Below are 25,823 nucleotides of genomic sequence, written 5' to 3'. Positions count from 1 at the left end.
TAAAGCAATTTTGTTAGCAAGATGCTAGCGGAGCCTGACTCATAAATGCCAACGCTGTAGGAAATCAGAAGGACATAATTCCCAGGTTATTGTACATTTCATTGAAATCCACATTGGTTTCTCAGAACTTACAGTAATATTGTCAAGTTTCAGCAGACAGCGAGCACAATTGTCAGTTATTAGCGCCAGCCTTATGAGCTCTGCTGTCTCGACAGCGCTCCCTAGGTGAACTGCAGGCACGGGTTTGAGGGCGAGATTCAACACTGTATGTAAACCCACTGTGACGTTCCTCTCAGACGCACACTATGGCGTCTCAATCAGGGGCTTTCTACAGTTTATAAAAGCTTGTAGTGATGCTCAGAACGTTTAAAGGCTATTTTAAGGAACCCCATAGAGTAAATATAGGACGATGGACAGACAATAACATTACTATAACTTATCTTCTCTGTTAAATCAGAATGGGGCATCGATAAAGAGCCCAAACTTGACTTGGTCATTTCTATTTTCCGAACTATTTTCGGAACTATTTTCCGGTGTGGAAAATCAAAACCGACGAACACCACAACTTCATTGGGATACAACTCACACATCACGGAACATCATGGGGAAAGCCCAACGTGGTGTGTGTCGCCTATGTTTTTCCGCATCGGAAAAAAAACTAATAATCTAGAATCTGAAGCCCAGATTGAAAGGTGCTGATAAGTACAGAGATGATCCACAAAATTTCTGGAACACAATCTTATGGACAATCGTATGGACCTGGACTAATCTCTACCAAGTACAGAACAGCTTTTAAAAGGTAGGCCTAAATGCCACACTGTAAAAAAAAAAAATAAGTTGTGTGTTCAATATTGTGTTTCCTGACAAAAGGGTGAAGAAAATACTTCCCACACACACACTTATTTCACCCTATCATGGAGGAGTACACTCCACTTGACATCAGAGTGACAGTGGCAGCCCTTGTGCATGGACACTGTAGCAGAGCATGGCTCTGCGCTGTAGTATCTTATACTACCCCCTGGTGGAGCATACTGGGAGGACAGTGAATAATGAGGTCAAAGTGAAATATATAGGTCAGAGAGGTTTCCTGAGCAAGGGCCATTCCCCTTTGGTTCTGCTGCACTCTCCTCTCTAGCCGGCTGGTATGAGCCAATACCAGCCCAATGCTTCACCTGAGGGTACACAGATAACCAAACCCATACGGAAATAACAAGACAAAAACGTATAAGAATATATAGTGAGCCTTGTACAAGTATTCACCTAAATATATAGATGCCATGTTTGACGTCACACAAATTTACCAAGAAATGTATATTTATTTTCACTGTCATACAATTTTTTTTAAAAATATTATAGGAAACTTGTAAATATTGTGTATGATTTTAATACATCCTTTCCATATGGGAACCAACCCCGAAATCCAAGAATAGCATCCATATTTCAAGTCTATGGTACTACATCAATCCAAAAGGCCATATTATAGTCAAAACCCAATTCCAAATCCACAAGCAAAATGTTTGACACCTTCGGCCTTGGCTGAGCTAAACGTCGCCTTGCACATATAAGGGTACCTGAGTGTGGAGGTCAGGTCAGGTCAGACCAGCGTCTCTAGGTCAGCTCTCACTATTAGCAGAATCCAGCGTGAGCAACACAGCCTGATGGAAATGTTCAGGTGGTCATGTCAGGCACAACGGTGGACCTAACCTGTCCAAGGTCTTTATGCTAACCCCCCACCCCCCACTGAAGCTTAGGTCACTGTCAATAAGGACGCCAAGGTTTTTAACCGTATCCTTTGTTTTCAGCCCCTTAGTTTCCAGGACAGTAGCAATCTTTTGTCTCTCCTCCTTTTTCCCAAATATAATAACTTCAGTTTTGTCCGTGTTTAGCTGGAGGAAATTGTGGGACATCCCATTGTTAATTTGGTCAACGCAATGATAGAGTGATTCAAGGGGGGTGTAGTCATTGGGGGACATGGATAGATAAAGTTGGGTATCATCCGCATAGCAATGGTAATGTATTGAGTTATTCATGATAATATGTCCCAGTGGGAGCATATATAGATTGAACAATAGTGGTCCCAAAATGGAACCCTGGGGGACCCCACAGTTCAGGGACATCTGAGATGAGATGTGGCTACCAATGGCGACAAAGAAACGTCTTTGTTGTACGTATGATTTTAACCAGTTGATCACTATGCCAGTAAAGCCAACCAAGTGTTCGAGCCTTTGTAATAGTATAGCGTGATCAACTGTGTCAAACGCTGCGCTTAAGTCTTAAAGCACCAGAACAGACATTTTGCCAGCATCAGAGTTCAGTCGTATGTCATTCATAACTTTAATCAGGGCGGTTTCAGTGCTGTGGTTGGCACGGAAACCTGATTGAAACTTGTCGAAGCAGCTATTGGACGTTAGGAAGGCAGTTAATTGATTAAAAACTATTTTTTTCTATTATTTTACCCATGAATGGTAAATTAGATATGGGCCTATAGTTATTAAGTACCAATGGATCCAGGTTGTTCTTTTTAAGTAATGGTTTTACAACAGCTTCTTTCAGCTTGTTTCTATAGCCACTCTTAGCGCACCATGGACACCTGGGATCCAATGTCTAGTAGGCAGGAGATTTCAGTGACATCCATGGAGACTTGAATCATGGGACAGTTCACTACCAGCCCTGCAGGGGGCACTGGTGTTTGCAGGTCGCATGCGTGGGCCAATGTGGGGGATGGATCATTTGCTGTTTGGCCCACTGTTAGATCCACAACAGTGGGGCAAGCTAGTTTAAAGTGATGGTTCGGCGTAGATTCACCCTAATGCCATTTGAACCGTGACATCCATCCAGTAGTCCACCCGAAGTGTTTTCAACCTTGGGCGATCATTAGCCGAGTTACTGAGTTATTCCGAATAGCTTAGTAGAAGCGGTAATGGACTCTGGCAGTATCTCCAAAGTTACCACAATAAAATCACATGCCATAACACCCAACTTCTACAGTAGTACAAATATGGTCTGTACTCACAAAACGATGCACTTGGAAGTATGTACATAGTCCAGAAGTTTATTATTATCAACACAACCCTGACTTGTCAGTACCCGGTCATGCTGCATTTTTCGACTCAGCCCTTTCCGAGGTCTGAGCTATTGTAATGGGGGCAACTTTTGTTTACATTTTAAAAATTCTTAACATAGGCCTACTCCAAATATTTTCCCCAAAGGAATTGCTGTTTGCTAGTTGTCTGCTGATGTTGCATAACCTTTTGGATGTTTTTAGGAATAAATCAGGATGTTTTTTTTTTTTTTTTTTAAATGTAAACAAACACGTGCCCCCATTACAATGACCAGGATCTCGGAAAAGGCTGAAGAAAAATAAAAAAAATTCTCAGGTACTGACAAGTCCAGGGTAGTGTGAGCATTACAACTGCGTGTTGAAATTGTCTGAAGTTATCCTTTAAAACCATTTAGATTACACCACTACTTTATTATTAAGTTCACACTATCTAAAATGGCCACAACAAACCACCATGAAACAGGGACTACAACTACTGGACCTCGGCCTGAGCCACTTGTGGAAGGCAGAAGGTGTGCAGAGGCCCAGCACAGCACAGATTGGCTGACCTGGCATGGATAAACAAACAGAATCAACATAAAGCAAACAAAATATAACACAAAAAAATGATCTATGGAAGGAGACCAGCACTTAAGACTGTTCTTGCTCAATGGTGGCGCTCCATTAACCAATACAATTAGCTCATGTTAAAGCAAATGTAAATCAAAGAAAAGGGGGGCGCACCTTGCATCAATTTTTTTATTTTTTCTTTATTTTTTGTGCACAGACGCGTTTCAGCGTGTGCCTTCCTCAGTGTGCAGACTGGCAGGTTGCACACTGAGGAAGGCACACGCCGAAACGCGTCTGTGCACAAAAAATAAAGAAAAAAGAAAAAAAATGATGCAAGGTGCGCCCCCCTTTTCTTTGATTCTAAGTATTCATTTGGGACAGCACCCTTAAAAGTTATCAAGAAACCTGAGTGAAGCCTGCTACCTACTTGATTGAAAGCAAATGTAAAGCAAAACACTCTATATCTACAGCAAAATCAAAAAAGGCAATATTAACACAAAGGCATAGCCTTGTAAACTAGCCCCATCCGCCAGCGGCCAAAATTATTTTTGCCTGCGAGTGGGTCTAGCCTTGGACAATACCCCAGGCCCTGTAACTGGCTGGCCAATAACAATGCAGTAGATTTGTTTTGATTTGTTTTGAATCTACCGATGAAACACCAAACTGCACACTATCCACCTTACCCACTGCTGACACGAAGGAGATCAAGGGGGCGGGCCCTCAACAGGATCCTCTTCTTCTCCCCATGAACCCAATATTTCACAGCAGCAAATCCCACAGCTCCCCCATTGTCCTGGCCCCATTATTGCACCCCTACTCCCATCCAGTCCATCCAGTTACAGTTGCCTTCTTAAAGCACATCAAGAGAAAAAAATGCTTGCCTTTGGTCCCATAGCATCCCCATTTAAACAACTCGTCTGGTGGCCTAAACAACTGCAGGGTGGCCTAAACGACTCTTGCCTGAATGGAAAAGGCCTAAACCACCTGCCCCCTTACACTGTGAGCCAATGGCCTAGGAATGTATTGGCCCAGGAACTTGAGCCAAGGAACTTAAGGCCATTTTGTACACTTCACCTCCGCTACCCTCAAAGGTTGCACATGAATTTTATGCAAAGGTCAACAGGGGGCGCTACAATAAGAAAACACATTTTTGGCTTTTCTCTGATGGGGTGTTTGTGTTAGACAATGTCTGTGTGTGTGTGTGTGTGTGTGTGTGTGTGTGTGTGTGTGTGTGTGTGTGTGTGTGTGTGTGGGTGTGTGTGTGTGTGCGCGCGTGCTGAGCATACATGAAGGGCAACACATGCATGGAGTCAAGCATACTCCAGCATTTTTCAAAACAAGTTATTAGTAATAGGCCAAGGCTACACTTTTGTTCACTTGACACTTCCATTAGATGGAAAGGAGTGAAAAGGAGTGTAGTACTGTTCTGTAGTGTGAGAACCATATTTTATTTAGCTCAGTCATCCGAGACTAATGATACCCAAGGAAGCAAACCTCAAACCTAATACCCCACGCATGTATCATAACCCCCCATCCCACCTCATGTCAAGATGCTATCTGCTTAAACTATGTCGCCTCGTTAGGTGCACCACCAGTGGAACACTTCACTATTGGTGGGATTTTTTTTACTACCATAGTACTACACTACTATGACGTGACAGAGACTTACGTAATGCATTACAACCTGGTCATTGACATTCTGGTAATGATAAACTTATAACAGGGCAGGGGTGATGTCTTAGCACAATAAATCTTCAATGTTCTGACATTTGTGATCTGTATTGGAATAAAACTAATTATGTTGGTTATTTATAATGATATCATATAATTTCTACCCAAAATATTACAATAGCCAAGGGGCTTGGTCTATGCAAAAAATATATATCCCAGTTCAATTTGTGGTCCCAGTCCAGCCATGTTTGTGGTAAAGCTTTACTTTTTGTTGAGGTGATGTGAACTCAATTTCCAGTCTACACTTAAAGGGTAGCATGCTATACGGATCCATTGACTTTCACTAGCTTAGCGTCATGCTCCCTCTTTTAACTTGTCTTAAAGCAAAACAACGGCTTACATGAAAAATAAGACACTTTACCACCGTTATAAACCCTGGCCAACGATTTTAACTATATTAAGCCCCAAAATAGTGGCATACCCCTTTAACAAAATCCTTAGCCTACTGTAGAATTGTATGATTATTGACTACTTACAACTTCATAAAGTCCATTGTATGATACAAATGAAACTTTATTGCATTAATGAGACATTTGTTGAGCGTTACACAAGTAATATTACAAACTGTATCAGTGTCCAATAGTTGCTCATAATCATACTGTATGAAATACAGAGTGCTTAAATTACTTCTGCGGCCATCAGGCTGACATGAATATGTGCACACCAGCCAAGAGCCGTATCTCAATCAGACACCGCCGGCACATGGGAAAGCGATCGAGAGGCATATAAGGTCACATCCTGAGGTATACGGTACACTCGTGTTCAATGTGTCTAAAAGCAAATAAGACAAATGATTCATATTTGAGTGTTCACAAAACTCATCCAACTGGCTTTGAGGGTGAACTGTTAAAGGTGCACTGTGCAGGATTGCATAAGTTAAATGAAAGTAATAAACTAATATTATCTAAATATAGCTACAATGTCTGCATTCATGAAAAGGTGGATCTTTTCCAGAAATGTTGCAAAGTGCAATTTTCCCAGTCATAATGTATACTTAGAATTGTATGGTGGTGGTAAGAATTTGTGAAAGAGGTAACATTTGTAAATGGGCCACATTAGTTCTGGAAACTACACTACTAACAATATTACACAGTGCACCTTTAAGGTGATTGTTCCCATTTGCATAAAAGATAGTTATGGAACAACAATGTGGCACACACTCATAAATATTTTGTTTCTGTAAGGCAAAAAGAACAACAGGAATATACATGTAGATACGTATAAAGGCAGCTGGAGTGACCAACTTAAAATAACACATGTTCAAAAGTCATTATTACAAAATATATACACTCCATTTTGTGAATACAATGTTCCCTTTTTGTTTGTCTGCTACTTAACTGTACTTAACTGTACGTATGATTCTATCAATTAATTTACAAAGTGCTTCACAAAAAAAAGTGTGTGATTGTTGTCAGAATGATAAGGATACGGATAGAAATGCACAGTAATAAATATCACTTTACATGAAATTATTAAGCTTCATGTAATAAGTTTACAAGCCGTGTATCTCAGTATACTTAGGCCTATTTCAGACCAGAGCGGGGAAGCAGGGCGGGACGGAAGCGATTTTTACCGGCAGTGGGGAAAATATATGGAAACATATCTGTCCTTCCACACGACGGTAGTCGGGCGGTAGCAGCGCGGGAGACGGCTCTGCTCTGTGCTGCATGTGGAAAATAGAACTCGAGCAAATTTTGGACGGCGGCGGTGTCCCATTGAAATGAATGGCAATGCAGCAAACTAGCATTGGCTATGGGGGGGGATTTTGAACAGGACTGGCCGCGCACGCCGACGCTGTCGGTGTGAAAGGCCGCGTAGAACACACCGCCCGATACTAGGCAGAAAGATAGCCGTCTTCTCGCTGCCGTCCCGCCACGCTCTAGTGTGGATCTGGCCTTACTGTAAGTATACTGGAAATTACACCACAGTCCTATCTCTAACACACTTTCCAAATACCACAATTTTCGATCTCTGTTTTCTAATAAAGTGCCTTTACGATCATGGAGAGAGGCATTAAGTGGTAACAAGCCATGGGACATGATCAACAATGATGAATGACTGACCATAACAGAATTAGGCTTTGTCAAACTCGTGTGAAATAACACAACAGTACTTTTGAATATACTGTTCAATTATATTATTAGTAAAACCAAAATTGGCATACTGTAAATAAGACCTTTACCTAAAACCTAAAACATGCCACCATTTCAAGAAATAAGCTAATCTGCCTCCTCCCCTTGAGTTAAATAACTGACCTTTACCTTTCCTTTCTCCTGTTCTTCCAGCTGTTCTCTGGGTCTGGCAACGCAAACTCTACATACATGTACAACAAGCTAGCATATATCATTGAATCGCATGAGACCAGCTAGCAGCTACCGGTAGCTGGTCCAATATGATTCAATGATAATTGCTAACTAGAAGTAATATCCCACGGCTGAAGGAACAAGATAAAAGTCAAACTCAATAACTTAACTCAAGGAAAGGTGGGAAAATAGCATATTTAAAAGGTGCAATGACGCTCTAAGAGTTATATTATAAGAGATACATGTATTAACCACTTTCAAGTCAAATATTACAATTATCATGTAGCAGTAATGTTCATATTTACAGTTTTAACAATCTATAAGTCTGCCTAATATCAACTCTGAGGAGTGCTTGAACAATTAGACCTGATGACATTTCAATGACAACGTGGCATTTTAGGGCCTGGTGGTAGTCGGTGGGTGTACAAATCAGAGAATGACGCGACAAAATTTCTATAATCTGGACGGGGAAAAAAGGGCAATCATGGGGAATTGGTGAAAGTCGTCAGGCAGATTGTGCTATGAAGAGAATGTGTAATTGGAAATTGACACTTATCACTGGTGGAGTGTGCAGCAAAGCCAAGTCTGTCACCAAACACCCTTGCATAGAAGACCTAGCCACTTCTCCTTTCCACTCCTCTCCCCCTCACAGCCCCTGAAACCTGCACCCCCTTGGCCCCGCGTTGCGTCTCAGCAGAGCAGTTGCTCCCAGATCAAGAATGCTACACAGGGTATTCTGGTCCGGCCGAAGTGTTTATGCTGCTGAAATGCTGTTCGCTGATGCAGCAAAACACAAAAGAACATGCAGCTTCACTAAGGAGGAGGCTGTTGTGATTCATCAAGCATGTCACCAGCGCTGCCAAACTCAACTCCCCCACTGCCCCCTAAACTGAAACCCCACCCACATCCTACCAGCCTGCCACTCTGGCTGTTAACCAACTCCCCCACTGCCCCCTAAACTGAAACCCCACCCACATCCTACCAGCCTGCCACTCTGGCTGTTAACCAACTCCCCTACTGCCCTCTAACTAGAAGTCCACCCAGATCCCTGCCTACATGTGAGCTGGAGGCGCCTTCCTCTCTACCCGCTTTCCCCATTTCGACACCCAACACCTTCCCCATTCCTTCCACAAGCGGCCAAAGCAGCTCCCCCACTGCCCCTTAACTGTGTGTGCGCGCACCAAAAGCAACCTACGCACCGCAAGTCATTATTTCTCTATAGAGGTTCTGCGAATAGAGTGTTCGAAGCTAATTGGCCGGGAGCAAAGCGACTTGGGCGACCAGAGCGAATTTCAGCTATTAAAAGTAATAACAACTAGAAATGCACTCAGAGAGTGCAGACCTCGGCCAAGGAAGCTGTTTAATAGAACATTTCACTATGTTACACCCTTTTATAAAGTATTTCAAGTCTTTCTGCTTTCTTTTTGTGGAGTTAAAAAACTGGAATGTCAAAATTCACCCTGTCCCACAATTCAATTTGCGGTCACTAGGGGTGTCTAGATTTCAAGGCTGGCAATGCTGAAGAACCTGGTCCGGTTCATGAACCGGATCACCACCAAAATTTGGTTCCTTTGGTCATTTCCAACAACTCCACAAAGTTTTATCCAAATCCGTTCATTAGTTTTTGAGTTATACTGCTGACAAACAGACAGACAAACCAACGCGACCAAAAACATAACCTCCTTGACAGAGGAACCGTAATAAACTGTATTTGTATAGTCACCGCATATTATGGTAATGAGCTATGATGCAGTTTGGCGAAAACCAATTTGAATGTTCATATATTCGAATGTTCAAGGCTGACAAGCCAGAGTCGTTGTGATTAGCTAAATCAAACATGTCAAAGTCTCGTCCAGAGCAAACGCAGCAAATTCAAGGCGAAACTTCTTCAACAACCTTGGCTACTCATTAGCTTAGTTCGTTTCTGGTGTACCCACCCAGTAACTCTTACTCCACCCAGATTGCGTCTACATGTGAGTCGCGGACACCTTCCTCCTTCCTTCCACCCGGGTCTCTTCCCGCCTCTCACTTTTGACACCCAACACCTCCCATCCCCCATCTCCACCAAACACTCTCTGTCAGTCCCCACTACTCATCTCCTCTGCGCTCCACTACTCCACCAGCCAGGCCGTGCCCTCAAAGTGATGCAACACCTTCAGCGTTGTTACTAGTCAGGTCAAATACAAGCAATGCAAATACTTCCTGAGCTCCCGAAAAATCGGGAACTCCTGCCATTTTGTATGGAAGCAAACTACCATTAGCAAACCAAGGGAGGCAGGTCAACCATGCCGTTTGGGAAATGTTAATTGTTATGCTCTTAGTCAGACCAAGTCTTGATTTGAAACAAAGTTCTTAGTCAGACCAAGTCTTGATTTTGAGATTTGAAACTTGATGATAATCAGGCTACTACTCCACTACTCCTCTCCTCTAGACTCTGTCTCCCCCCGGTGTTCCACAGTCAGCCAGCCGCAAAAAAAACGCAGCACTTCAGCTCTTGTACACACTCAACCAGCATCGGCTTAGCCAAAAATCCTTACGTAAAAGCCCAATCCCCCCATACCCCCCCCCCCCCATGCCCAATCCTTCCACTCTGCCACCCCGCTCACCGCCTTCCCCATCCCACATTGACCCCATCTAACTCTGTCCTGAGTCCAGCTGTGACTTGTGTCCAAAGGCTTGAAAACAACAAATGGGGCCTTCAGTAAGACCGAGGGACTTGTTGGTATATATTGCCAAGAATTGTCCGGTTGCATTGCACAATCATGTGCATCGCTTCCCATCAGGCATCCACCTCTGAAATGTTCTTCAAATGTGCATATGTGCTATGGCATCCCTGAGGTCCTTGTCTCCCCTTCTCCAACCTAAGAGCCTCTTTCAGACAGTCCTCCAGTCCTCCTCACCACGTTCAGGGGCCCTGCATCTGAACAGCAGGGAGCAAACATTACTGATAATAGCCAGACAATAGTAGCAGCAATAGCAATAGAATTTGTACAGCACAATATCATCGTTTTACGTCAATAAACCCTTGCAAAAATCGACCATAGTAAACCATGATTTCATGCTTTTTTTGAGCATGGTTCAGCACGTTTTTTGGTTTGACTATGGTTTAGTTATAAAATTAACCATGGTTTTACTCTGAAAACTAACCATGGTTTATTTTATTTCATTTTTAATGTTTTTTGGGGGGCTTTATTACGACAGGACAGTGTGAGAGGAGACAGGAAAAGAGGAGAGAGACACTTGGTAGGGCTGGGAAATGACCCCATCTGGACTCGAACCGGGGTCCTCAGGGGCATGCAAGCCCAAATGTGTGGGGCTTAGCCCACTGTGGCACCCAACCATAGTTTTACCACGGTTTATAATTATTTATTAAATTATACCATTAGCTGCCGTTTTTTATCCTAGGCACATATTGGTGACAGTCCATGGAGCAATGTGGGGTTAGGTGCTATGCTCAAGGGCATTTCAGTCATGGATGGAGGTGTATGGAGAGGTAAGGGTGGGAATCGATCAAAAAGTGTAAGGCGCGCACACATCCGAAAGTAGCAACTAGCTACGGGTGCAGAATATCAAAAATAGTATATGGAGAAAAGGTAGAAAAAATATTCACACACCGTGAAAGCTCCCTTGTCGTGATTTTATTGTGAAAAAAAGTCACAACGTTTCAACCGGAAAGGTCTTCGTCAGGTGGGGGTCAAGGGTGAGAATCGAACCTGCAACTCTGTGATCTTCAGTCCAACTCCCTAACCATTACACCACAGCTGTTTTTTTGGGTGACCATGAAACCCACAATTAACCATGGTTTAACTATGGCTATACCATAGACACAAACCATGCTGAAAAAAAACATAAAAACCTTGAATAACCATGATCCATGGTTAGCCAGGAACCACGGTTTTCATGGTTACCCAAAAACAACATGGATAAGCCACAGTAAAGCCCGATTCGGACGGGACTTTTTTATTACCTATGGACTAGACCTATGATTTTTGGCCCAGGCCCGAGCCCGAACCCGAACCCGAGCCAATTTCGGGTCGGGTCGGGCCTGAAATGTCACTCATTACGTTCGGGTAGGGTCGGGTTCGGCTTCTCTATCGTTGACAGTTCTTTTTTTTTTTTTTTTAAATAAATAAATAGGCTATGTAGGCTGTGCGTTAATAATATTCCACGTCAGTTGATAATCCAGCAGTGCAGTGCCTGCTGCTAGAATGCACGCGCTTTCCCTCGCCTCTCCCTCCCATCACAGTGCGCTGAGGCATTTCGGCCGTGTTTTGGCCACGAGAGACGCGTGGTCTGCAAAAAACAGAGGTCGCCTCATCAACCCGACACATACTGTAGCCTAATAAACTCTTGCAATGGCAATTCAAGAACTCCTTCATTCCTGTTCTGCTGCTCGCGTCGTTGTTCTTCTTTGTCTCGCTGTCTCTCTCTGTGAAAGTGCCGCGCTAGATTTTTAAGGTCGTACTGCTGCTGTGGCTTATGGCCCAATGATCAGCCGGTCAAAATGACGGACGCCCTTAAAATTTTCCGCCAACTCTTAAAAAAAGCGTCAATGATGGATTATCGCTTAATGTAACCTCTGTGCACTGCAGTGCAGCATACACAGAAATATAAAAGATGTTTTTACAGTCTATTTAACTTATATTTCGTAACAAAATACTTTAATGGCTTTAATTTAAGGGCTTTGATTTGTTATCATAGATCACCCCTCCTTATAAATAAAATTTGAAATTTCGGGCTTCCCTCGGGCTCGGGCCTACACATCCAATAATTAGTCGGCCTCGGGCCGGGCCCGGCCCAATTCCCATGGGCCCATGTCGGTTCGGGCTTGGATTTTTTTACCCGTTCTTACCTCTGCTATGGACCCCCGGTAATTCGGAATAATTACAGAGAATGTCTGAGTTCTTAGTCCTGTGCGAATGTGCCATGTCTGCGATTTGTGAGGTAATAATTCCGCCGCGAATTACCTACTGTATTTCGGCGAAACTCAAACGTCCCAGGGTAATTTTACATAGGCGCGCCGTCGGCACTCCCTTGTAATGTCTGTGAATTGAGTAAATAACAGACGTTTATTTATCCCGTCCGAATGCGCCCCGAAAAATCACAGAGGTCCAGGGGTAATTGCGAATTACCAGGGGTCCATAGGTAATATTTATCCCGTGCGAATCGGGCTTAATACTATGGTTGGTTCAGAGTACGTCAGAAGCCGTGGTTACTACAGTAAAACCATGGTCAGTATAGTAAAACCATGGTCAATTTTCGTTAGGGAACCTTCCAATGTATTTTGCAAAGACCTTGAATTGAAATTGCATCAAATCTCTCCTTCACTGAACACATGTGCATACACACATGCGCACAGACACGCACACACACACAGACACAGAACTTTGGCATGGGCATGTGCCTGTGCATGTGCGTGCTGCACACGTGCACACACACACAGAGGCAGACAGACAGACAGACAGACAGACAGACAGACAGACACACACACACGTCCACAAATACACTACCCCCCACTACATGCTCACATCCACGTGCACAAATAAAGACTCCCACAGACACACCTCCCACAGACACTCCCACAAACAAACATCTCTCGCTCTCTGTCTCTGTATCTCTCTCTCACAAACAAGCTTAATCGCACACACGTACATGGTGTTGGTGTTGTGCAGGGCAGCTGCCTGTGGGACTCACCTGTGGCATGGGCACTTGGTTCTGTGCCATATGGACCACCGGCTGTTGCTGACCTGCAGTAAAGTCAGAAAACAACATTGGAGCCCTGGCTCTCAGATGGGTCACAGTACACGCAGTATACGACTCAAAACACACTATATTTAGACAGCCTCTGACTATTCATACTCAACCTTATCAGAGTTTGTACCGTACAAGGTCAACAGTTGAGTTGAGTTTGGAGATGCACATTGCAAAAATATGCTAAAAGTATCATGCAAATGTGTCAAATGCATAATTAAAATACAAAACTAAACTGCAATCCATGAAATGCACACTGCACCCCAATGAAAGGCATGCATAGACTGTAGACACTATACACTTAATAGTACATCCTCCAACTGGGTTAAAAATCTTAAGACTTTGCCTTACATCTTATTCAGGAAATGAGGACCAATTAAATTATGGTATAGTTTTTAAAGAACGTAAAAGGATGTTCTAGAATACCTGAAGAAAAATGTTCTGACCTTCCTAGTTCAGAAGCAAGAAGGGCTTTAGTTGTGTCTCGATCACCACAGCTGCTGATTTGACCAGCCCTGATAATTACCGTAATCATACCATATTGCTCAAAAGAGATGCAAACCAAAAGGCAAACCTACTGGCTCGTCGGGAAAACGGGTTGACACCAGTAGACGGAGGGGGAATCTGTCGTGGTCTGGGAGGCTGCGGAAATAATGGAGGACTGCTGGTTGGCTCCTGCAAAATTCACAGAAAAATGTGAAGGGTTGCCTAACTGAAAATGGAGGAGTTATACAAGCAGCATGTTTTTGGCGATCTACAAATAGATCGCCATGCATGAAAAAGTCCTGACATACTAAAGGAGGTTTGTCAGATAGATACAAACACAGTTCCGAAACACATGCTGCGTCGTATAGTACTTGTACTTCAACCTTTAACCAAATGCTCCAATAAGGAGGGCAGTGGAACAACTCAAGCCACTGGGTCAAAACAACACAGATGACAAGAGGCTTTTAACCCATTTTAGCCCAAGCACTTTTTGGGAAAGGGTGCCCTCTGCCTATTAAATCCTAAATATCTCAGCCTCTGAAGCACATACAAACATGAAATAGCATTTAAAAGCTAGGACTGTCATTTTGCATAAGAATGTGTTCATTCAGCTCTAACATACCCCGGTTTTTAATAAAAGACCCTGAAATCTCAAGAGCCATTATTTCCTAGGTTACTTTTGTTGGAGCACAATACTACTGTACATACGCTGCTTTAAAGATGGTTGTTTGAAAAAGAGATGTTCTGGGTGACTTCTTAGGCTTTGTTTGAAGATCAAATTCAGAGGTGCCCAAAAGTGCAGGTTAAAGAAGTTCATCCTACAGGAATATGACTGATGTAACTCCAGTTATGCAAGTTCCCCATGTGGTGAGGCTGAAAGTCCAACAGATTTAACACTGCATCTAACATTGCAGCCGGGGAGGTCAGAGATTTTCATAACGACACAAGTGGTACAGTATGCATCAGGCTGCACATGAGCTGATGTTAGTTTTGCATTTTAGTATTTAGTTTCCCTGATGCTACCTTAAAATGATATTTGAAAAAAAAGTATGAAAATGGTATTTAAATGGCTTTATAGTGTGTTGGAAAAGAGCTCTTTATATGGGGTTGAGTGTGTATCTGATCCAGCTTATTTAAAAGCCCCTTGTCGTCTGTGTTGTTTACACCCAGTGGCATTTTAGTATTTAGTAGTACTGATCTATTGCCACATCTCACTCCCTTATTTCCCTTAATCCAAACCACTACAAAGAGCAGCAAGGGTCATCTGACCTGGAGAGGGGCAGGGGGTGGTGCAACGTCGCTTGTCTCAATCTGCGAGTTCTTCGCTTTTGAGCCAAACCAGCCACTAAACCAACCAGACTTGGAGCCCTGTGAGAGAATGACAAAACACTTTCAGTCAGCCATAGAACACGTTGCATACTACCTGCAAGGGGACCCTCCATACTATCCACATAGGAACGAATTGCACACTAGTATGCACACTTCATTCGAAAAGCTTGTCAACATGCTGCATACTATTCACTTGTAAACATACAGCACACTATCCGCATCAGCGTATAACTGAATGGGAATAAACCTGGTCAGGAGGACCCGTTTTGCATACACCACCCACTTTGTCTGATTGGGCACTGGGCTGTGACGGCCGGTTGCCGTACGGCTCTGGTGCGGTCATCATTCGGCTCTGCTCTGCCAGATCACTGCCCCCTCCAGGATGAGACGTGTAGTCAGGCACCTACAAGGAACAGATTTCAGAATGCTGTTCCGATGCACATGCACTGGCCACCCAATCACTGGCCACCCAAGCGCTAGCATTTGGAATTCAGGAATGGCTTATTTATTTATTTTTTAATATTGTTTTGCCTTTATTTTTGAAAGGACAGTGGAGCAGAGACAGGAAATGAGTGAGGAGAGAGAGAGAGACGGGGAAGGATCGGCAAATGAATCTGGGTCACTGGCGTAGTAACTCAGGCCACGGCAGGGCCAGGAACGGCTTGTTTAATGTAGAAACCCACACCAAAATGCTGAATAGACTCATCACACAGACAGATGGAAAGCATGAGATGGATGTGGAATTGTGTCTTACCATAGGCGGTCCAGACGATAGCCCCAAACCTACAGGAGGTGAAAAATGTATTTTGAAATAATGAAATAAAGGTGAGAGGTGAAACGTCTCTTGCCCTCCTTATAAAACCCATCTGGAGCAGTGACTTCATTCCTGTGTCATCGCCATGCAAGGGGATTTGAGCAAGTTGAATGATTTAATGAACAAAATTCAAGAGACACCGCACACTGCTTACTTTTCTTAACTTTATTTCTTGGAGAGAACAACGCGTTTCGCCCAATGTGTCATCAGGTTCGCTCTATGCCAAGACCTTGTGGTCAGTTCCATGTACCAAGAAGTACCTACTCCCAGTACAACCAGCTGGCTGTCTAAACCTCTTTTTGGTAACTATAGGTGTGGAAAGTGTGCTCACTGCTCCAACACAGTGGATACTAAAACCTTCACCCACCCTCACACAGGTGAGAAGTACACATTAAGCAATTTATCAATTGTGTCTCTACCCATGTAGTTTACATGCTAAAATGCCCTTGTGGCCTTATGTATATCGGTCAAACAAAGAGGAACTTAAAATTAAGAATAGCCGAACATAAAGCCTCAATTAGAAATGGCAATATGGAGTATGCAATAGCCAGACACTACAAGGACCGAAACCATGGCTCTGCTACAACTTTAAGGTTTGTGGGTATTGAGAGGGTGATGCCAAATCCAAGAGGTGGAGATCTGATAAAACAACTGTTAAAAAGAGAAGCACACTGGATACACAAATTGAATACTGTTGAACCTCATGGATTAAATGAGAAGCAGGAGTTGAGTGTTTTTTTGTGAATTGAATGTGTATTTAGATTTTGTACAAGCTGATGAATTGTATTATGAAGTGGAATGTTACTGATGAAATTTGACTTACATTTCTAATATAGATGACTTGAAGACATGGTGCTATGCCTTAACTCTGTGGGATTTATTTTTCTAGGCCTATCTGAGTTAATTTTACTGGATTTGTGTAATATTGATGAATATGCAACATTATGACTATTTTCTGTGGTATTTATTGGCCTATCTGAATGTAAATGATGGAATTATGTTACCTTTGTATATCCTTTGCATGGGGACATCAATGTGAAAAAAATATTGTTGTGATGACCTGCCCCTTATTATTGGACAAAGAAGACCTAACCTGCATGGACTGATCATGTTTTACCTACTTTACGCACCTGTGGGGATGGGTTTTTTGAGACTATGCACAAGATTGGTAGCAAAGAATCATGTGATCATTTGGCACTTTATTTGTACACCTGGGTAATGGGGGTTTGGCATAGAGCGAACCTGATGACGCATTGGGCGAAACGCGTTGTTCGCTCCAAGAAATAAAGTTAAGAAAAGTAAGCAGTGTGCGGTGTCTCTTGAATTTTGTTCATTGATTCAACTTCTCCTGCCTCACACCTGCACCTGCATTGAGGGCTTGTGCACAAGGACTCTCTTGTAAGTTGAATGATTTGTTGTGGTCTGTCAGTGGGGTGATATGTGTATAATGTTATTGGTTATTACAGGCGTGTCAAACTCAAATTGACCGAGGGCTAAAATCTACATCTGTAGCGAAATCGAGGGCCAAACTCTATATCTAATTTAAAAAATCTGTGCATACACACAGCTCAAATTATAGCTCAAATGCGCCTGCACATATTCTGTTGCCTATTTGTGGGCTTTTTCACTGTCCTGTGCCCTGGGCTCATATTCCTGTGACACATTAAATTTCATATTCAAGTATTATTACGCAATATATTAATAGTGGGCCAACTGTAATACATATCTGAAATTATGTCGCGGGCCAAATTTGACCCCCGGGCCTGAGTTTGACATCCCTGGGTTATGACATGCACATGGTTGGGTTGTGCCATGGATCTATTCAGCAAAATATTCAACAGCAGTGCCGTAGCCTGGCAAGCGAGGCAACAACGTGACATGTACAGTCTGGAACCACACCATTGGCAAAGTTGTGGAGCCAACGTTTCACATTGAAACCAGTTCAAACTGAAAACTGCATGTTAATAGGCCTATGCAATCACATTGTCATTGTGCTAAGGCCTTCCCATCAACTCACAGATTCAAACTGGAAAAACTTCATATAAAAAAAAATCGATCGGGGGACAGATTTGGTATTCTTTTGGATTTCGGTGCAATGCAAAACCAACTCCCATAGCAAAAAAAATCTGCAGCTAGGCAGGTCTTCTAATTTAGGCCACTAGCACAGCACTTTTTACAGATAAAAATGTTTTCAAAATTGCTTCAGTTGTTCATCAGCTTGAAATAGGGTGAGAGACACTTTTTAAAAATAAATTTTAAACTGGTCATTTTGGAGGAGCAAACCGTCTCTAAAGCAAATGAGAGACTTTTCTACTTCCAACCTGTTGGGGCGAACCAAGTCTAAAAGCACTGAGTGTTGCTTTAAAGGGGCATAAGGCAAATTTGGCCCTTTTGGTGTCCTAAAACAGCAACACAATGAAAATTAACATTTTTCGCCCACAGACTATGGACGTGGATGAGTGGACGCCTTCTAATGACTCATTTAAGCATCGCTTGACACATGAAGATAATCAGTTAACTTGTGAATGTTGTTTAGTGCTTCTCTACAATGCTTAATTATCAGTAGAAATGATTGGGAGAATGGCATTTGATAACTAAAGGCCAAGCTCACTGACCTCTAAGTGGGCCTTGGGCCTCTGTGGGAGGCGAGCTGAGTGAGGGATCCCCTCCTCCTCCTCCTCCTCCTCCTCCTCCTCCAGCTGCAGGATAGTCAGAGTAGCCTCCTTGGAAGGGGACGGGGCCTGGCTCCTGGTGGTGCTGCTGATGCTGCTGCTGGTGGTGGAGGTGGTGGATGCTGGAAGGGGGTGGAGCGTCTGCGAGCCCCACGTGCTGCACCCCTGGCTCTGGGATAGGCAGAGGGAGCATGGGACCGGTTGGCAGGCTGTAGCCTGATAGCTGTGGAGGCCCCTGCATCGGGTGACCCGCTTGCGGCAGCGTGGGGGGAGGGGTTCCCATCTGGGGAATCCATTGCCCCTCCGCGCCACTGATATGGGGCTCTGCGAGTGCTGGAGGGGCCATGGTAGCAGCGGCTGAGAGAGACCCAGTGCCGACGCCCAAATGCTGGTTGTCTACTGAGTAGTACCCATCCGCTTCTGCGTAGATGGAAAGACACACAAACGTAAATCACACAGTCTTCACGTTACTCTCAGACGCACACTATGGCGTCTCAATCAGGGGCTTTCTACAGTTTATAAAAGCTTGTAGTGATGCTCAGAACGTTTAAAGGCTATTTTAAGGAACCCCATAGAGTAAATATAGGACGATGGACAGACAATAACATTACTATAACTTATCTTCTCTGTTAAATCAGAATGGGGCATCGATAAAGAGCCCAAACTTGACTTGGTCATTTCTATTTTCCGAACTATTTTCGGAACTATTTTCCGGTGCGGAAAAACAAAGCCGACGAACACCACAACGTCATTGGGATACAACTCACACATCACGGAACATCATGGGGAAAGCCCAACGTGGTGTGTGTCGCCTATGTTTTTCCGCATCGGAAAAAAAAAGAATAATCCAGAATCTGAAGCCCAGATTGAAAGGTGCTGATAAGTACAGAGATGATCCACAAAATTTCTGGAACACAATCTTATGGACAATCGTATGGACCTGGACTAATCTCTACCAAGTACAGAACAGCTTTTTAAAAGGTAAATGCCACACTGTAAAAAAAGTTTAAATTGTGTGTTCAATATTGTGTTTCCTGACAAAAGGGTGAAGAAAATACTTCCCACACACACACTTATTTCACCCTATCATGGAGGAGTACACTCCACTTGACATCAGAGTGACAGTGGCAGCCCTTGTGCATGGACACTGTAGCAGAGCATGGCTCTGCGCTGTAGTATCTTATACTACCCCCTTGTGGAGCATACTGGGAGGACGGTGAATAATGAGGTCAAAGTGAAATATATAGGTCAGAGAGGTTACCTGAGCAAGGGCCATTCCCCTTTGGTTCTGCTGCACTCTCCTCTCTAGCCGGCTGGTATGAGCCAATACCAGCCCAATGCTTCACCTGAGTGTACACAGATAACCAAACCCATACGGAAATAGCAGACAAAAACGTATAAGAATAAATAGTGAGCCTTGTACAAGTATTCACCTAAATATATAGATGCCATGTTTGACGTTACACAAATTTACCAAGAAATGTATATTTATTTTCACTGTCATACAATTTTTAAAAAAATATTATAGGAAACTTGTAAATATTGTGTATGATTTTAATACATCCTTTCCATATGGGAACCAACCCCGAAATCCAAGAATAGCATCCATATTTCAAGTCTATGGTACTACATCAAACCAAAAGGCCATTTTATAGTCAAAACCCAATTCCAAATCCACATGCAAAATGTTTGACACCTTCGGCCTTGGCTGAGCTAAACGTCGCCTTGCACATATAAGGGTACCTGAGTGTGGAGATCTTTGTTACGCAGCTGAACCAGCCAGTCGGGCTCCTCCTCGTCCCCCCCGTCCGCAGCTGCCTCTGCCAGTGAGGCCTCGGTGTGCCTCAGCCTGTCCGTCAGCTGAGGAGGAGGATCAGATTCAGCACAGGAGACAGAATCCCAACACAGCAACAGCAGCAGCAGCCACAGTAACAGCATACGGGGCTCAAGGCCGTATAAGGTCTCAGTCACAGAGGGGTTGAAAAGGCAATTTGTTCCACAGCAGAGCTTGTAAAGACCAAAGAGGTGTGATATAATTAGCACGAAACAATATCGTTTTCTTTGGGACTGATGAACTGCCAGAAGTGCTCTAGTGAAGTCCAAACTTCTCCAGCCCATGTGTTTTAATCACAAGAGCTCACAAGGTTTGACAACAGGCTTTCCAATGTAAGTATTTACTGTCCCCTAAAATATTGAACATGCAAGAATAGGAAACATTGAAATGAGAAAAACTTTAAAACGGTTTAAAACTACTTTCAACATTGCACAATACATGTATTGGTCTACAGTACAGTAGTGGTTAACCTGAGATGTGCACTTTAAGCATGATGTTACAGACACATTATTACTGGTTTTTGATCACCACAGCTGTTGCTTGCTTCATTTAAAATGCTTATGAAGACCTTTTTGAATTCCACACTATACAGACCCTTATGAATTATAAGGGTCTGTATAGTGTAGAATTCAAAAATGTCTTCATAAGCATTTTAAGTGCTTCCACCAGGTTTTGACAAGTCTATATTTTGAATCCATGTTAGTTCAGTGGAATAGTGATTCAATATTTATTTATTTTAGTAAAGACAGATTGCCCCCAAAAATGTCAAGTGGCAAGATAATGAGAAAAATAAAATATTCATTCACAAATGTATGTATGCAAACGTAAATCAGTTACTGAATGTCAAGAAATCCCTTTGAATTAGATAAAATAAAATAACTTTCAAATGAAAGTAAGTGTTTTTGCAATGTATGGCAACTAAGACATATCCTGAAACTCTTGCCCTTTTTTAATTACTTTGGACATATCACTCTAAAACTAGAAAAAAGTTGTCATCACATTGAAATAGAGTACTGCAACTTAGTCACTATGAAATATCCTGTAAATCAAGAATATATTTGTGGAAAATGCTGGTTACACCAATCGACACAAACCTGTAACCAGTCTGTATCAATTGGTGCAACCAGTATTTTCCATATGACTATCTTGATTTTAGTGACAGTTTCCTCAATATCAACATTTAATTTTGTATATGTGACATTATTTTTCAAACTTGCTAGTGTTGTGAATTAGCAATAAGATACAAATTAAATCTGTACCACAATTGTTGGGTACCCTAACAAGCAAGCAGACTGTGTTTGTATGTTGACATTTTCATATAGTGCAACACGAAACATACAAAATATGTGGCTTTAGGTAAAATTTTAGAACATTTGAGATTTCACAGTCACACTGTGTGTAACAGGGTATGTAATAACAATGTAATAGGGCATGTCAAATGGTGTGAGATGCTACATCTGACATGGCAAAAGTTTCATTCAAACTTTACAGGCCAGGCCTTCTGATGGAAACCTATCAAATTTGTGATCTGTATGTTCGTAGTGCAACTTGACAATACAGGAAACACAAGTGACGCAGTAAATTCCACAAATTACTGACAAAAACGTATAACTTATAACGTGTTGTGTCAAGAATTTCACCTGTTTTGAACAAGTTGAAATTTGTAGTTCATGTTTTTACCATTACTTCATTTGACATTGAACTTTAAACCTTCATAACTTTGTTTCCAATGCACTGTATACTTTGGATACATTATTGCATTTGACTGCAACTACCGTGAAATGATTGCGGTATTTAACTTTGGAACATGCAACCTCGCGGCTTTACTGCTGTTGTATCTTCTGTACTAAATGCGCTCCCTGCTCTGTGTGTAGAATGACTTGTGTTTACGCGCGTGGGAGGAAGAATGCTCCGCCCACTTAACACTTTTTAGCAAATCACGTTCAGCTATTTTGTTCTCATGCATGCAAAGGGTGAATGTGAGCATATTAAAAGCCGGCTTGGTACAGATTTATGCGGCGCTGCCATTTGCTCCTTGATTTTGTCAGCTGTCAGTGCACACTGCCGCTGCAATTCATAAAATTGTAGTGCGCAACGTTACCTCCCGAGTAACGGCAACGGCGTTACAGTTATGGATAAAGTATTACCTTTATCAGTTCTTTCAGTAGCACCATGGGCGGTTCCTGCAGCGTGAGCAAAGAGTTCCCGATCACCTCGCAGTAGTGGTAGGCCTGTGACGCAAGTCCACAGTCCAGCAGACGACACGCATATAGGAACTTATACACCTACAGACAACACACACAACAGGAACTTATACACCTACAGACCACACACACACAACAGGAACTTATACATCTACAGACAACACACACACAATAGGAACTTATACACCTACAGACAACACACACACAACAGGAACTTATATAGCTACAGACAACACAAACAGCAGGAACTTATATAGCTACAGACAACACACACACAACAGGAACTTATACAGCTACAGACAACACACAAACAGCAGGAACTTATACAACAGCTCCAGACAACACACACAACACATATTCAGGAACTTATGTAAACATCCTCCTCCCTGACTGAGGTACGCTGAGCATAGTGCTATGCTCCTCTCGGTTACTTTTTAGGGTAGCCTCCTTCCACGGGTGAAGCATAAAATGGAATTTCGTTGTGTGCAGTGAGCACTGTGTGCTGTGGAGTGCTGTTACAATGGGAGTTTCCTGGGTGGGCTTTCACTTTCATGTGAAGACAGTAAAAATTCAGGAAACGAAACACTCTAAGACACTAATACAAACATTTTGGAAGTTGCACATACTGTACTGCGTATATGCTGCATGTACAGTACACTGACTAGATGGACTAAGATGGATTCGGGACATAATGGACGACACAACATGCATTGGTAACACTTCCAAATAAGGGGCCATAATTAACCGTAAAGTAGCTACAAAATAATACTTAAGTAAGTGTTAATAATCATTACTTAATGCCACATTAGACACATATTAATTGTTATTAATGCATTAGTAAGCAGTTACTTAACTATTAGATAAATATTACGTTGTGTTACAAGTTAATTGCATATTATTATTTAACTAATAGATAAGTAATGGCACAGTTAATAGTTAAGTAGCTATCATGTCGTACTTAACTAAGGACCAAAATGAACACTTACTTAATACAAAAGTAAGGCATAAATAATGGTTAATTAATACATAAATATTGGGTTTTTATGACCCTTATATTGGAGTTGGCTGAGGATAACTAATGGTTAATTAATAGATAGATATTGGTGTTTGGGACCCTTATATTAGAGTTGGCTGCAGATAACTAATGGTCAATTAATCGATAGATATTGGTGTTTGGGACCCTTACAATAGAGTTGGCTGAGCATACCTAATAGTTAAGTAATTAATCTACTGTGACATCTAGTTTTCACTCATTCAAATCACTGTAATTGTGGCAACAGGAGCCATTATATAGCAAGGATTGGACGTACACTTCTCAATGATGGTGGGATGATGAGATGTAATTTTTTCATGTACCACTTATTAATTTTGATGGTAAAAACCCTACAATAAATGCAGAATATTATGAAGAGTAATAGTTTTGAAGCGAAACTAAACCATTCCTTTGTGATAATGAAGTTAATGTTTGAGAATATTAGCTCAAAGAAGTGCAGTGCATGATGGGTACGCAATCTACAGACAACAATATTTCGGTATTATTTAATCATTAGATATGCCTTGCTTTTGTATTAAGTAATTGTTAATTAAGGTCCTTAGTTAAGTATTACCTAATAGCTACTTAACTATTAACTGTACCCTTAACTTAACTATTAGTTAACACTTACTTAATGCAAAAGCAAGGCATATCTAATGATTAAATAATATCGAAATATTGTTGTCTCTAGATTGCGTACCCATCATGCACTGCTCTTCTTGGAGCTAATATTCTCAAACATTAATCTATTATCACAAAGGAATGGTTTAGTTTCGCTTCAAAACTATTACTCTTCATAATATTCTGCATTTATTGAAGGGTTTTTAGTGGTTTAGTGGTGCATGAAAAAATGACATCTCATCACCCCACCATCATTGAGAAGAGTACATCCAATCCTTGCTATATAATGGCTCCTGTTGCCACTATTACAGTGATTTGAACAAGTGAAAACTAGATGTCACAGTAGATTAATTACTTAACTATTAGGTATGCTCAGCCAACTCTATTATAAGGGTCCCAAACACCAATATCTATCGATTAATTAACCATTAGTTATCTGCAGCCAACTCTAATATAAGGGTCCCAAACACCAATATCTATCTATTAATTAACCATTAGTAATCCTCAGCCAACTCTAATATAAGGGTCCCAAAACCCAATATTTATGTATTAATTAACCATTAGTTATGCCTTACTTTTGTATTAAGTAAGTGTTAATTTTGGTCCTTAGTTAAGTATAACCTGATAGCTACTTAACTATTAACTGTGCCCTTACTTATCTATTAGTTAAATAATAATATGCTATTAACTTGTAACACAAGGTAATAGTTATCTAATAGTTAAGTAACTGCTTACTAATGCTCAACATATGCATAATAACAATAAATATGTGTCTAATGTGGCATTAAGTAATGATTATTAACCCTTACTTGAGTATTAGGTTGTAGCTACTTTACTGTTAATTATGGCCCCTTATTTGGAAGTGTTACCCATGCATTCACAAAGGTAATGTGTATGCAGATAATGGCAGACACTCCTCTACCTCTCGTGTCACACGAAGAAGTGTCATAATAAAATACATACATACAAAACATATACATACATTTCTTCATTACATACACTACATACATATCTTCAGACAAAAAAATCCTTCCCTGTTGTCACAGCTTGTATTTATCAGACACAGGCTGCTGAGTTGTGGTGTGTGCTTATCTGTACCGTGGTCATGCTTACCTGAAAAGGAGGGTCGACGTAAGCCGCATTGCCCAGCCTCTGGCTGTACTCAAACACCTCTGAGCACTGCATCGCTGGCACCTGGGCGAACTTTCGAAATGGAAGGCTGAACAGAGATGGCAGAGGGAGGGGGGTTAGATGATTTAGCGGCATGTGGCCCATGCCACTCCAAGTGCGGTTACATGATGAAGCTATTCTTGGTTATGGTAGGCAACTATGAGTACTACGACCAAGTTTGTAAACTTGTTGAACTGTGCCTGTACCAAAACTGGCTAAACCTAACCTGTCAGTGAATATTGTGTGTCCACCAACCTAAAACATA

General features: G+C 42.0%; 1 protein-coding gene across 2 annotated transcripts in view; it reads right to left on the bottom strand.

The window, feature by feature from the left end:
* Window positions 1–10,231: 10,231 nt before the first annotated feature.
* sec16b (SEC16 homolog B, endoplasmic reticulum export factor) overlaps window positions 10,232–25,823 on the bottom strand; it is a 35,661-nt gene continuing 20,069 nt past the window's right edge. For both annotated transcript variants that reach the window (XM_063201589.1, XM_063201590.1), the window contains exons 15-25: window positions 25,502–25,607; window positions 22,678–22,815; window positions 20,440–20,556; window positions 19,958–20,042; window positions 18,640–19,116; window positions 15,965–15,993; window positions 15,494–15,613; window positions 15,151–15,249; window positions 13,974–14,070; window positions 13,339–13,391; window positions 10,232–10,564 (exon numbers count right to left, since the gene is read on the bottom strand). In XM_063201589.1, coding sequence (XP_063057659.1) covers window positions 10,550–10,564; window positions 13,339–13,391; window positions 13,974–14,070; window positions 15,151–15,249; window positions 15,494–15,613; window positions 15,965–15,993; window positions 18,640–19,116; window positions 19,958–20,042; window positions 20,440–20,556; window positions 22,678–22,815; window positions 25,502–25,607 — 1,336 coding nt within the window. In that variant the 3' untranslated portion in view covers window positions 10,232–10,549. The remainder of the gene's footprint in view (window positions 10,565–13,338; window positions 13,392–13,973; window positions 14,071–15,150; window positions 15,250–15,493; window positions 15,614–15,964; window positions 15,994–18,639; window positions 19,117–19,957; window positions 20,043–20,439; window positions 20,557–22,677; window positions 22,816–25,501; window positions 25,608–25,823) is intronic.

This window comes from Engraulis encrasicolus, chromosome 6 (genome assembly GCF_034702125.1).
Source record: "Engraulis encrasicolus isolate BLACKSEA-1 chromosome 6, IST_EnEncr_1.0, whole genome shotgun sequence".
Taxonomy (NCBI): domain Eukaryota; kingdom Metazoa; phylum Chordata; class Actinopteri; order Clupeiformes; family Engraulidae; genus Engraulis; species Engraulis encrasicolus.
The sequence above is the reverse complement of the archived record's forward strand: the minus strand, read 5'-3'. Positions and strand labels throughout refer to the sequence as shown.